The sequence below is a fragment of the Cupressus sempervirens genome, chromosome 9 (genome assembly GCF_028749045.1).
Source record: "Cupressus sempervirens isolate cs-2001-9-10 chromosome 9, ASM2874904v1, whole genome shotgun sequence".
Classification (NCBI taxonomy): Eukaryota; Viridiplantae; Streptophyta; class Pinopsida; order Cupressales; family Cupressaceae; genus Cupressus; species Cupressus sempervirens.
Window position 1 is genome coordinate 551,618,362 of NC_143126.1, and position 11,858 is coordinate 551,630,219.

The following is an 11,858-nucleotide window of genomic DNA, read 5'->3' on the forward strand; positions in this document are numbered from 1 at the left end:
GTAAGAATTTCATTATCATGTTTGTTCTTGTTTTTTCAAAGTGCCATCATCTCCTCTAAACAAATGCTAACATTTCAAGAAAAATGGCTTGAATAGTGAATAGGGTTCCAATAGGGAATGTGGGTAGTTATCATTCCAATTTCTAAGCCACCTTCTGTGACTAGAGCTAGTAAAATTCATCTAGGTGATTATACTAACCAGGATTCAATCCCCCCAGTATGTGATAGAAACTCAACATCCCTTCTCAAGCTCATGTCCATGCAGGTCAGATGTGTCTGCTCGTTCATATAACAGCGGCTATCAATAGTGTCTGGCTAATATGTGTTGATGACAACACATCATCTATTGGTGAACATGTGTTTCCATTTGAACCATCTTTCTGTTATTTTTCCATTTGTGCCACACATTTTTCAATGTCATCACCATCATAACCAGTTGACCTTAAAATGTTTTCAATTCCTACAACATCATTTTTATTTTCAACATTGAATGTATCACTTGTCTTCATGTCATTACAAAGAGAATTTGAATGTGCTTGTGAACTTGTATTCTCATTTGGATCATTTTTCCTTTTGTTTTTCCATTTTTGCCATACATTTTTCAGTGGCATCATCATCATAACCAGCTACTTTAAAATACTTACCATTCCTGCAACATCATTTTCATCTTCAACATTGAATGCATCACTTGGCTTCATGTCATTACAAAGAGCATCTCTATTAAATGGCCAAATTCCAATCCTTTGAAAACCAGCTATAGTATTTTCAGGCACAAGGGCAAGTTTGAAAGCTTTACTTGCAAGTTCTACCAAATTTGTTCTCCTTAATTCTATGTGTAGATGTTTGGCCATCCATTTTGGCCTTTCAAATTTGAAATATCCTATACAAGGAAAAAACACACTTACATCTAAAGGTTGTAATTGGTGACTGGTGTGAGCAAGAAATATAAGAAGATATATGCCTAAAGATATTGCCTCTTGAATTGTGGCAAAGGCAATATAGCTTCCAAGTCCATCAAAAATGAGAAGATGTTTATTTTTAGGTGAAGTGCCACCTAGAAAGGATCTTGCAAAATGATGAAGTCAATTTAAGAATAAGTCTTTTGTCATCCAAGCATGTGCATGTGATGCCATACAAGCTCTTGCTTCATAATTTGCAATGTAATTTTTAAGTGTTCCTTTTTCTTCAAAAAGATAAAAGCCTGGTATGTTTTGATCTATTGCATTGATACAACACAATAATTTAATCCATTCTCTACTTTTGGATAAGATTTGAGGCACACTTCTACTTCCCAACATTGCAATCACTCGCATCCCACAATTTATGCTAGCTTAAACATTTGTCTCATTATAGTTCCATATGTGTGTTGGTTCATAATTATTTGAATCATACAATTTTGTTAAATTATTATAAAAATATGTCACAATACTTGGTTGTAGAATCACTACTCTATCCTTGTCTAGACCCTCTGCAGTCCTTATTATAAAATTTGGATGGCATTTACAGAATCCAACCCACCATGATCTACCTGGTAAGTCATTTTTTAATGGATTTGGACTTGTTTGACAGATGTGAGCCACATGTGACTTTAGTTGAATAACCTCTAACCCACAACCAAGTTGAGCTAAATCTTTACACCACTGAACAACTTCTAGCTCTTCTTTGAAGGAGAGAATTGTTGGTGGTCCCTTGGTTTTTGTTGTTGTGAGTCCTGCTAGCCAATATGATAAATTGCTCATAGGGATCCCCCACTTCTTTGCCACTCTTCTTATTGAAAAGCAATTAACTTCAACATCTTTAATGGCATGTTCCATATCCTCTTCTATCCATTAATTGCCTTGGAATCTTTTCTTATTTTTTGATGTTGAGAGACTTTGATAGCTTCATCTAGAGTATATGTATTTTTGGCAACAAGATCCTAATTTGTGTTGTCAGGAGTTGGCTTGGCAGAATGGTCCCCATCATTAGAGTCAACCACATGCAATTTAACACCTCGTAGATAATGAGGTTTCAATTTTTGGGTAGTTCTTTTGCTTCTTCTCTTTACTATTGTCATTATGCCTAAATACAAAACATCATGTATTAACCAACATAAAACATATTATGAAGAGATTCAATTGTTGCTTGATTTAATTTTTCTTTGTACAGATGATATGTTTATCTTAGAATTAAAACCATAGTAGAGAACTAACATATCATTTGAGCTACAAGATAATTGTTTAGTAATTCTCTTAGAAATGAATTAAATTCTCACAGTTCTATCATATTTCATCATATAATCAGTTATAATCCATCATATATTATACTATTTTTTTGGGAAGGATAGTACACATATTCATAGATCATCCATATTCTATTTAGTCATAAACTCAACTTCTCAAGCATCTGCATGTTCATTGGACTATGCATACAATGATTTTACACAAATTTTCATGGATGTTATTGTTAGTAAAGCATAAAATTCAATACAGCAAGAAAATCTAGACTATGCATACAATGATCTAGTATATGGACAGAAATGTAGCCTACTGTCATTTTTTCCAGAAAATAACATACTATATGGATTTCCATGTATGCTATTGCAAAGTTAAACTATGCATAAGAAAACAAATTTGGTCTATGTGTACAATGGTATTGTATGTGTCTTATAAACTACTATATTATGTCACTATATGGACAAAAATGTAGTTTGCTATCATTTTTTTCTCATAAAATAATGTACTATATAGATTTCAATAGATATAGAAAATGGATTATAGCATAATTTATATGGTATGTTGTTATTTTTCGGAGAAACAATATTTTAGTAGCAATAATAGCATTTGTTGTTATTGACAACACTTTTGAGAGGAACAACATTCATAGCAACAATATCACTAGTATGTTGTTATTGACTGATTTTATTCTCAGAAATAATAGTATACTATATGGATTAGAACAAATTTATAGAATAGATTATGTTCTCAAAGATAACAGCATACTATATGGATTATAACATATTTATATTATTAATTGTGACACATTGTATATAGTATTTGGATTATAAACTACTTTATTCAGTAACTACAACATTGTAAAATTGATCTGTGAACAACATTGTAAAACTGGTTTGAGTTTTTGGTAAAATACTTTGATGGTTAACTAAAGCCCTCTGATATGTTAAGTACTCACATATTCTCTTTTATGCAGCTTCTCTGATAATTTTTATTCTCTTCTATGCAGTCCCTCTAGATATTCTAAGTCGGATATTCTAGAATAAGCTCATAGAGAATGCTTACAAGAAATGTTAATACAAGTATTTTGTGCTCACAGAGAATACTGACACAAACTGTTAATACAAGTATTATATGCTCACAAAAAATCTTGACAAAGAGTGTTAATACAAGTATTATGTGCTCACAGAGAATGTTAATGCAAGTATTGTGTGCTCACAGAGATTGTAATTACAATTGTAAAATATTTCTTTCATCATATGGTGTTAATACAAGTATTGTGTGCTCACAGAGAATGTTAATGCAAGTATTTTGTGCTCGCAGAGATTGTTATTACAATTGTAAAATATTTCTTTCATCATATGCCATATTAATAGATTTTTTCCCTCCAAGAATTTCAATTTGAATTTTGTAAATTGCTTTCATCTATGGCTTTTTTCTCAAAATTTGTATTATGATTTAGATTTTGGAAATTGGTTGATCCATGGCATTCTCAGACTGCATTTTGATTGGTTGTTAATTGGTATAGTGGTTTAAATGAGTTAAATTTGAGCTGTGTTGCAGTAATTGTTTGATGTGAATGAGGAAAATTTTAATTGTGTTGCATTTATTGTTTGAATGGATTGATGAGCTAACACTGCTCCATATTTAGCATATTGGTACTCCAATTAGCTTGTTATAGACTCCAGGTTTGCTTATCGAAGACTCTTAAGTTCAACATTTATTATACAAAATTGTCAAAATTTGGATGACTATATAAGGAATGTTTATATAATTATATTTGTAATGGTATTGGAAGTTACACAAGGGCACAATAGTTAAAACTTATGAACCAAGTCATGAGATTTGTCTCGTCCATGTGTTTGGGCTTTTTTTCTATAAAAGTGAACGAATTTAAATATAATATTTTGTACTTGTCTCTTTTTATTGCGTAAAGAGCAATTTTATTTTTGAAAACTAACATTTTATATTGTTTGATTTTAAGTATATCAATAATGTACATTGTCCAAAACTTGTATCAAATTTAGTAAATCAGTTATATATGAAATATAAATTTGTAATGAGTTAATGTCTCTTAACTATTGATAAGTAAATACATAAAAGTCAATATTTTCTTGTTCAATCAATAGAATGTATTGATACAATAATAGAATCAAAGAATCATAACAACTCTCACAACTACCAATATTTGATCAACTACTAGTCCTCCATTACTCTCCCTTATGTATGCATGGTACTTAATTTATTAATTCAAATGTCAATAGTTTGACCATGCCACCGTAGAAAAGAAAGGAAGGGATAAAATTTTACACTCAATGAGAGTAGTCCTTAGAAAATGAATTATATTTGCAATATTTTCATAATCTTTAGCCATGTTGGAAACCCGAAATTGTAGGAGGGGTGAATTTTAGCACTTCTAGAATAGGTAAAGGGTGTTAATTAATAATGGAAAAATATTAGGACGAAACATGCATGGGATTTACTGTTGGTTTTTTGAGAAAATATATGAGTTTAGTTAGATTTGTTAATCTAGTTTAAAGTATAAGGGAATAAAGAAGTGTTAGTTATTTTCAATAATGAAAACATGTACGGACATCTCAGGATGGGGGAGCGAGTGCAGGGGCGACCGCGTTTTGAACGCTGGGGGCAACGGTCACCTGCAACAGACAGGCGAGTACACCAGCATTTCACAGAATGGAACCCTAGGTTCAAATGCCATGAAGGAAGGGCATATGATGAGAAGATCAATAGACGATGGCCAATGAACCGGTATAGGTGGAATGGGGGGCATAATAAAAAACCCTACTACCAAAATGAGTGTCAGTTTTTTCCACCACAGAGGAGACAGGCGGAAGCAAAGAACTGGGACAGGAGCAAGAAAGGGAACAGAAATGCTTGGGGGTACAGAAATTTTGATAAGTTTGACTATTCCAGAATTGCCCATAAGTTCTACAGGCCGAAGCAACAAGAGGAAATGGCCATGGGGGAGAAAGAAGCAGTGAAGGAGGGCTCTCAAAGTAAAGAGGACAATGCCACCTATGAGGTAATGTCCATAATCCGTATTAGTAATGAAAACTGGTTAGAATCGATTAATGAAATGAAAGAGAAAGCATTTTTCTTTAAGTGGTTAGGGCCATGGCCGTCAGTTTCTATTATAAGGCGGGGGAGCCGATCTCTATGGGGGGTAGAATGTAGATTCAAAACCCTAGCAAATGGTTTCTATCTGGGAATAGCACCAAGCAGAGCAGATAAAGATGACATTCTGAAAAAGGGTCCCTATCTTCTCGAAGGTAAGGGTATTATTTTAAAGGAATGGGCACCAAACTTTGATCCAAACAAAGAGAAGGTGAAGTCTTTCCCCACCTGGATCAATCTTCACAACTTACCAGTAGAATGCTGGGGAGAAAAGGTGTTGGAAGAAATTGGGAACACAATAGGAGAACTTGTCAGGTCAGAAGTGGTCCTAAATAAAGTGGACTCATCCTCTCATCCAAGGCTACTGATCATGTTAAAGGAAGGGAATCCATGCCCGGACTATGTAAACCTAAGTACGGAATACGGGGTTTGAAAACAACAGATAGAGATATGGGAAGGAGAGGAAATAAAAAAAAAAACCCAGAAGAGGAATCTTGGAATATCAGTAGTAGGAGAAGGAAAGGTTTGGAGGATGACGAAATCCTAGATTTCTTAGAGATGGGCGAGGGACAGAAGCCTCAGACACAAAACCCAAAGGACCTAACACCCACAAACATTGAGGAAGAAATTCAGGATCATCCAGTGCAGTCAGAGGGAAGAGAGGTGCAGAAAAGTGAGGAGGGGGAAGGGTTTAAAAGGACCACAGAGAACTCCACCCAAAGAGTATTGGAGACTCCATGGGAAGCAGAATGTGATCAAAGGGAAATGGAGGTGCAGAGAAACTCTCAGGGTACGGATGGTGACCAGCAAGGGATGAATGACAATCCAATAAACCTTAGAAGGTGTAGTGCAAGAATAGGAGAATCAAGTAAACAAGAAATGGAATCCCAAGAAGGAGGAGAGAATGGAGAATGTGAAACTCCGAGAAGTAAGGCTCTAGAAGGTAATGGGGAAACAATTTTTAAAGACAATGAAGTCTCCCCGGAAAGAAATCTAAGTGATTCCTCTGAGGAAGCCTTGGACAGTAGTAGTGGAATGGAGGAAATGGGTTTACCCTTAGAAGAGGACCTATTAAATGACCTAGGGTTATCAGATAGGCCAGGAATACAGGAAGATAGATCTTTAGAGCTAACAAGCTCCAAAAAGCAGAAACCGAATGTTGGGAGTAAAAAAAAACGAGGACCAAAACCAGTGAAAGTTAAGCTGGTAATGGCGGGCAAAGATGCAAGCCAAACAAAAATCTTGAGATCGGGAAAAGGCTTGGCCTTTTCCCGGGAGCCATGAAAACCTTATCATGGAATGTCAGGGGCTGCAATGCCCCTAACAAAATTCGTTTGATCAAAAGGTGTCTTGATCAAGCGAAGCCAAATTTAGTTTTTCTCCAAGAAACAAAGATAAAAGAAGAAGATTTCTCTAGTTTTAAAAGTAAATTTAGAAGATGGGAATGTTTGCTGTCGGGGGCTCAGGGAGCTTCAGGTGGTATGGCGATACTTTGGAAGCCTGAAACAATCACAGTTTCGGAGTCTAAGTTAAATGCAAATTGGCAATGGGCTAAAGTCTATGTTAAAAATCTACATTGGTCATTTATGGTGATAAATGTGTATGGACCAAATAAAAATGTTGAGAAGAAAGAGTTATGGGGAAAAATAGCTGAAAAAGTGCAGGAGTTTCCAAATGAGGTAACAATTTTGGGGGGGGATTTTAATGCTATTCTAAATCCGGAAGACAAAAAGGGAGGCAAAGGATGGCTTTCTAAGAGTCAAAAAGATTTCAGTAATTTTGTAAACGACAATGGATTAGTTAATATTAATTTCAAAAAAGGTGACTTCACATGGACAAACTGTAGGGAAGGTTTTGTGCATATAGCAGAAAAGTTGGATAGGTTTCTAGTGGCAGGGAATTGGGCTGAAGCCAATTGGTCATGTGATGCGGAAATTCTACCTTACCAGGGTTCAGATCACTTTCCCATTTTTCTGCGATTTCAGGATGAAAAAACTCCAGACAGATGTCCCTTTAAATTTGAAGCAATGTGGCTGAAGGCAGAGGGTTTCTCAGACCAGATTGCGGAGTGGTGGAAAAAGGCTCCGACAAGGAAAGGTAACAAAGCTTTCATTTTCTTTAAAAAGTTGCAATTTCTAAAAGAGCAATTAAAAATCTAGAATAGGGAACACTTTGGTAATATCTTTGATAAGAAAAAGGATATAGAAGAGAAGTTAAAGTCTTTAAGTCTCAAAGTCATAGAAAGTGGAATGTTTGAGGAGGATTTCAAACTGGAAAAAGGGCTCAAAAAGGAGTTGGAGGAATGCTTAAACAAAGAGGAAATTTTTTGGCGTCAGAAATCTAGAGAAACATGGCTACAAGATGGGGACAGGAACACTAACTTTTTCCATAACTCGGTAAAAGTAAGGCGGGCAACAAATAAAATCTTTGAAATAAAAGATATGAATGGAATCTTAAAGACAGAAAGTGAAGAAATAAATCAGGAGGCTATAAATTTCTTCTCAAACAAGGGTCAGGTGCCAGTAAGGGACAATGCTGAGGTGGGAGCGGTGCTGAGTGTTATTCCGACAGTAATAACTGGGGAACAAAACAGGGCTCTAATGGATCCAATTTCATAATTTGAAGTCTCTCAAGCTTTAAAGGGTTTAGGAGGGGACAAAGCCCCAAGACCGGATGGTTTTCCAGCTTTGTTTTTTCAGAAATTAAGCTGCATATTCTTGAAAGACTTGTGGGAAGTAGTGGAGGAGTCGAGAAAAGGAGGTTTCATTCTTAAAGATTTTAATAACACCTTTATAGCACTGGTGCCAAAAAGGGAAACACAACAAACCTTTGAAGATTTTAGACCCATTTCACTATGTAATACAGTATATAAGCTCATATCAAAGGTGATGGCAAATCGGCTCAAACTAGTTTTGAACTCTATTATCTCAAAAGAGCAGAGTGGGTTTCTCCCAGGGCATTCGATTTTTGAAGGGGTAGTTGTGGCACATGAAGTTGTGCACACCATCCGAGCTTCAAAATCTCAAAACATGATGGTAAAACTAGACATAAGGAAAGCATATGATGCGGTTGATAGAAGCTTTATGTTGGAAGTGCTAGGCCGATTTGGGTTTAGTAAGGAATGGATACAATGGGTGAAAAGTTGTATTCAAACACCCAGGTTTTCTGTATTGGTAAACGGAAGCCCTCAAGGTTTTTTTGAACAGGAAAAAGGAATAAGGCAAGGAGATCCTCTGTCGCCTTTCCTTTTCATAATAATGGCAGAGGTGCTAGGAAGGCTGATCCAAAAGCAAAGGGAGCAAGGGGCATGGAAAGGCATTCAAATCACAGAAATAGTTGAATCCCTCACACATATGCAATTTGTAGATGACACTTTTTTAGGGGGAGAAGCCAGTGTAGAAGAAGCCAGAGGGATGAAGCATACTTTAGAGCTCTATGGGAAAGTCTCGGGGTAGTTTATTAATTGGAAAAAGTCAAAAAATGTTTTCTTCAATACTCCCTATAATGTGAGATTTAGGATCAGTCGCATATTGGACATCAAGTTGGGGTTAATGCCAAACAAATATCTAGGCATTCCTTTTTTCGCAGGAAGAAATAAGGCAGACTTATGGGACAAGCTTATAGAAAACTGCCAAAAGAAAATGGAAGGATGGAGGGGCAAATGGATGACTTTGGCAGGCAAAATACTTATGCTTCAAGTAGTGATAACAGCAATGTCGGTTTTTGCAATGATGTGTCTAGAAATTCCAAAGAAGGTTATTAGAACTTTGGAAAGCAAAATGAGGAAGTTTTTTTGGAATGGTGCCAATGAAGAGAATAAGATCCCATTGTTGGCTTGGGAAAAAATATGTAGACCCAAAGCGGAAGGAGGAGCTGGTCTGAGGGATTGGAGTTGTATGAATAAAGCACTAGGAGCTAAACTGGTCTGGGCAGTCTATGAAAATCCACACCTCTACTGGGTAAGAATTTTAAAAGGGAAATATTTAGACAATATGGATAACAACAGAATTTTAACAATCCGAAATCCTCCAAAAGGATCAGCCATATGGAACTTTATGGTGTCTTGTAGAGAGGTGATAATTAAGCACATAACGTGGCAGATAGGGGATGGGGAGTCAGCAAAATTTTGGGAAGATTCGTGGAATGGTTTGGAAGTGCTAGGGGATAATATAAGGGACAATGAACTGAAGTCCTTTTTTAAAGAAAGATGGGGTAATACAGTAAAAGATTACATGACTGAGAAGGTGGGTCCTGTAGGAAGGGAGTGGTGTTGGAAGGATGTATCGAGGGAGGAACTGACAGAGGAACAGAAAGAGCAAATGAAACAAATCTTTAAGAACAGGAATGTGATGCTAACAAAGAAGAAGGACAAAGTAATTTGGTGTGGCTCAGTATCAGGTAAATACTCAGTTAAAATAGGCTACAATCTATTAGCCGAGACAGGAAGGGAAAGTTTCCTCTCAAGAGACTTATGTTGGAATAAGGACACAATGCCTAAAGCTGGGGCCTTTACCTGGTTAGCATACAAAGGAAGAATTCTAACAGCTGAAAGACTAAGAAAGATAGGGATAAATGGTCCATCCAGATGTCCTCTATGTGAGAAACAAGAGGAAACCATTGACCATCTTTTAATTCAATGTCAATATGCTAATAAATGCTGGGACACAATTCAATTCAAACTAAGATGGCAAGGGCCAAGAGCACAAACGCTAAAGGAAGCTTTGGATGGATGGCCAAGGATAGTTGAGAAATCAACCCTATCAAGTATTTGGATAGTAGCACCATCTCTGATAATATGGGAATTGTGGAAGGAGAGAAATAGGAGAATCTTTAGAGGAGAAAAAGAAAGTCTGAGGAGGTGCATAAGCAGAATCATTAATGCAATAGAAGAAACAGTCAGTGTGTCAGCCACAAGGAAACAAGCTATGAAAATTCCATTCACCCGAGAGGATAGACAAATACAGAATACATGGTCGGGGATAAGATTTAAATCACCCTCAGGAGCTTTGGTAACAAGCAGAAGCAAAACAAAGAAGAAGCCAGTAGAATGGGTTACACCACAGGAAGGATGGATCAAAGTGAATTTTGATGGAGCAGCAAAAGGCAATCCAGGGGATTCAGGAATTGGGGTTGTTTTTAAAGATGACAGAGGGCACCTATTATTAGCAGGAGCGAAAAAACTCCCAAATGGAACGAATAACATAGCAGAATGCCAAGCAGCATTATTTGCAGTTCAAATAGCTAGAAAGGAAGGAATTAAAAAATTACATCTAGAAGGTGATTCTTTGATCACAGTGCAGGCAATATCTAAATTGAACGCAACGGCATGGCATCTACAACCAATTATCAATATTATAGAGCAGGAATTGAATAACTTTGAAGATTTCAAAATAACACACATAAAAAGAGAAGGCAATCAAGAGGCCGACATGCTTTCAAAATGGGCTCTATCAATGAATGAGGGAAAATTAAGGATTGAAAAATTTAACTCAAAAGGCACACTTTTTAACATCCTAAATTGAATGTAATAATAGCGGACTGTCAGAAATTAAGTAATAGAAGTCTCAGCCGTCCGATAAATCCTGCGAAGCGTGCGAAATCTTTTAAGCGAAAGGCTCGCAGGAAATAATAATGATTCAAAAGATTTGAAATGTCTTTAAAAAAGGCACGGCAAAGGTCATTTCTTAGAAGAAAATTTGAAGGGAGATAGCAATTGAAGAAGGTAAGAGGAATTGCAGAGATGGAGCCAACCTTCACATTCAAGACGGCGCGACAACAGAAGGCATTATACAGGAGAGTTGCAAACCATAGGCTGAAGAAGATGGTGAAGTGCGCATCGCCGGCAGTGGTGGAGGCGTTGCAAGACACATTGGGACCCCTTTTTCAGGATTCGGAGCACCATTGGAAAGTGCAAGTGGATATAGCTGCGATGATAATGGCCTGGGGCTTGGAAGTTGGAGAACATGAAAGGGTAGTGGAATGGGTTATGAAGGAATTTTTTGAGGAAGAGTTAATCCCAAACATGGAAGACTGGTTGGAGTGGGCACATCCGGGCTGGGCTTTCAATTTCTCGGAGGATTATGCAGAGGAGGAGGAAGGCAGGGAGAAAGGGATCGTGCCTTTTGTGAACTGGCCGCGGGGATTTAAGGAGAAAGAGGCTTATGTGAATGAGCGCCGTGCAGCATGGAATGCCCTAAAAAATGCAATAATGGAGGGCAAGGTGCAGAATCGAAACGAGCCCTTCAATGTGACAGTGCCAAGGAAGCGGCGGTCGGATAGGAGAGCCAGCAAAGTGCGGAGGTAAAACTTGGAGGTGTCTTTTTGGAGACATTTTTTTTGGTGACAGAGGCCATATCCTTTTTGTGTCGCCTCTGAATGATAGCAGTTGAAAGGGTTAGAATCTCAGTTTGGCCCTAGCTGGAGGCAAGGAAAAGAAAGTGGCTGGAAGCGAATGAAGGTGTTACCAGTGGCAAGTTGTGCAACAACGAAAGGCCGAACCGAGCGAAGGATC

General features: G+C 37.1%; 1 protein-coding gene across 1 annotated transcript; it reads left to right on the top strand.

Moving 5' to 3' along the window:
- The first annotated feature begins 6,627 nt into the window (after positions 1-6,627).
- LOC149539832 (uncharacterized) lies at positions 6,628-7,965 on the top strand. The gene is made up of 2 exons (XM_089802626.1): positions 6,628-7,444; positions 7,589-7,965. The coding sequence occupies exons 1-2, from the start codon at positions 6,628-6,630 to the stop codon at positions 7,963-7,965; spliced, it is 1,194 nt and encodes a 397-aa protein (XP_089658752.1).
- Positions 7,966-11,858: the final 3,893 nt, after the last annotated feature.

Coding starts and splice junctions, on each gene's coding strand:
- LOC149539832 (XM_089802626.1), top strand. CDS start 6,628: ATGAAAACCTTATCATGGAATGTCAGGGGCTGCAATGCCCCTAACAAA. Junction 7,445..7,588: donor AAAGGCTCCGACAAGGAAAG/GTAACAAAGCTT, acceptor TCAAAGTCATAG/AAAGTGGAATGTTTGAGGAG.